The sequence below is a fragment of the Etheostoma spectabile genome, chromosome 17 (assembly GCF_008692095.1).
Source record: "Etheostoma spectabile isolate EspeVRDwgs_2016 chromosome 17, UIUC_Espe_1.0, whole genome shotgun sequence".
Lineage (NCBI taxonomy): Eukaryota > Metazoa > Chordata > Actinopteri > Perciformes > Percidae > Etheostoma > Etheostoma spectabile.
The window spans coordinates 23,159,653-23,162,193 of record NC_045749.1 but is presented as its reverse complement, the minus strand read 5'-3'; the positions used below and the strand labels follow the sequence as shown (position 1 = coordinate 23,162,193).

Genomic DNA, 2,541 nt, shown 5'->3' with positions numbered 1-2,541 from the left:
AGCTTTGCATAAAAAATGGCCATTCGCGAGGCTACTTTTACTTTTATATTATAAGTACATTTACAAGCCTGTACTTTGTTACTTTTACTTGAGTAAAGTAGTTTAATCAGTACTTCCACTTTTACCAGAGCATTCTTTTAACACGAGTATCTGTACTTCTAGTATGGAAAGTGAGTACTTTTGCCATCTCTGGTACCAGGACATCACATGCTCAAAGATGAAGGCCTGCCCTTCTGGGAGTGTCACTCTCTCTCAGCTGGTCCTACTACCATGGTAACAGGACATTTCATGCACCAAGATAACAGGACATCACATGCACCATAAAATGGGACATCTCGGGCACATGGTGTTTCCTGCATAGAGGATTTTTTGGCACCCCTCAAAAAAGGTTTGCTCTGAGCTCTGAAGTAACATCACCTGCACCAAAATGATTAAAGGGTTGACCTCTAGCTCACCCAGTAGGAGCGGCGCCCCATGTAGGCTGAGCCTGACCTGTGGCCATTTGCTGCGTCTCATCCCCCATCTCTCTCCCACCTTTCCTATCTATCCACTGGCACTTTCCAAAAAAAGGGGAAAAGCCCCATAAAAAATCTTGAAAACAAAAGAATTGAGAATAAAAAAGAGCAATGCAGATCCTGTCTAAATGTGTTTAAGAGAAATTTACCAAACAACTGTTGAACAAGCAGAACATAAACTTGAATATGAGTGTAAATCTCAGTTTTATCTCCAGAGTGGTTTTCCTGGTGATTTATTTAATTAATGACATTTTTTGAAGCAATTTTGTTCATTGGTGTTTTACTTACTCAATCGTAATATACATGTTTATTTATCAAATTGTCAGAAATAACTGATAAATGCATAGATTTCTGTCAAATAAGGTAACACAGACTCATTGCCTTTACTGTACACAGACCGATCATGCTTTCTGTTCTGCGTAGTTTCTTTTGATTGGCTAAGGGCTTCAGACGTTTTCAATGTGGCCTCCTTACGAGTCTCAGAAGGCCAACGTGAATGTCTTTCTGATCCTTAATGTCCCAGATGGCAACATCTCAGGGCTTATGAGTTAACGTCAAGTCAAGTTCAAGGTGTCTAAATAAAGGGCTGCTAAATAGAGTTTACACTGTCTATTATCTGCCAGAGATGCACTTTGATATCATTGATGGACAGCTGATGGCTTATTGCTCTTCACAGAGAATTAATTCATTCATAACATCCTACATTATTACATGCATCATCCATACAAGTAATATATTTCAATATGTTGATATGTAAACAGTCATCAAACATCCCTTAATATCCAATTATAGATTAGTCTAGAGTTTCATGCATATTGTCAAAATCTGTTGGATACTGGATGGTTAAGTAATTATTGCTTTATCTTGAGCAAAGTTAAAAGAACAAAAGTGACGGCAAGTTAAAAGGGATGGGAGTCAGTTGAGGTCCCTGTCCATAGACTGTGTGTGGGACAGGACTAAAGCAGACCACAACGCCCTCCAAAGTCACTGCTGACTACCTCAAGCTCTGGGTTTTCTTCCATGCATTACCTACACTTTACATACCACATACACAAACCAACAGCTCGTTTGAAACTTTAATAAAAAAAGGAGTTACGAGTGTTTTCAGTGTGGTACTAATTGTAATACTAGGCTACTTTTCATAGACTATACTATTGCCATGTTTTGGTGTGTTTGAGAAGTCACAGGTCTGACATGTAGCACTGAGCTACATTTGAAAATGAGACTGATTGAATTGAAATATATAATACATTGTACTAATGAATTTGTTACTAACAAAGTGAATGTCAAGACTCAAATGTTATTGTTTAAATGTTAGAAATATCTTTCTCTGTGTGTCTGTCTATGAACGTGCACATTCAGGGCCAATTAGCCTGGTTGGAGACGTATTATATTTATAGTTTTATATAAGCATCATAAAATATGTTGATGTTGAGATATATCAACGTGACAGATATTATGGGATGTTTTTTGTTTGCCAGAATGGGTCGTGTGTAAAATGTGTAACAAGAAGAGATTTGTATGCTTCCAGCAGGTTTTCAGTCATGTTCAAGATGACAGGAACTCAGTATACTGTATACCATAGACCGTTCAAGAAAATACAGTCTATGATATATACATATATAGACATGTAAGATACTGCTCAGCGGCCGGAAGTCAACTAACTGACCGTTGTCATAGTAACCGTAAACTACCAAAGAGCGCACGGTTCGCAGTGTAGAGGTAGAGAGAGAGAGGAAGATGTCGGACGGCGGCTCGGATGACTTCGATGATGAGCGCAGTAAAGTCGGGGTGAGATGATAGCATGTGAAGCTAGCGTTAGCTGCTAGCGCTAGCATGTGCTGACCTGTTGCGTGTGTTTGAGTGGAGCAGGGATATGAAGGAGACAGAAACGAAGCAGGAGAGAGACACGGAGTCGGGAAGGCTGTCCTGTCCAACGGAGACGTCTATCAGGGACAGTACGAGCACGGCAAGAGGCACGGACAGGTAACGTTAGGACGGTTAAAGCCCTATATATATATATATA

The 2,541-nt window shown here is 39.7% G+C and overlaps 1 protein-coding gene across 2 annotated transcripts in view; it reads left to right on the top strand.

The window, feature by feature from the left end:
* Positions 1-2,062: 2,062 nt before the first annotated feature.
* rsph1 (radial spoke head component 1) overlaps positions 2,063-2,541 on the top strand; it is a 6,343-nt gene continuing 5,864 nt past the window's right edge. For both annotated transcript variants that reach the window (XM_032542032.1, XM_032542031.1), the window contains exons 1-2: positions 2,063-2,306; positions 2,388-2,501. In XM_032542032.1, coding sequence (XP_032397923.1) covers positions 2,256-2,306; positions 2,388-2,501 — 165 coding nt within the window. In that variant the 5' untranslated portion in view covers positions 2,063-2,255. The remainder of the gene's footprint in view (positions 2,307-2,387; positions 2,502-2,541) is intronic.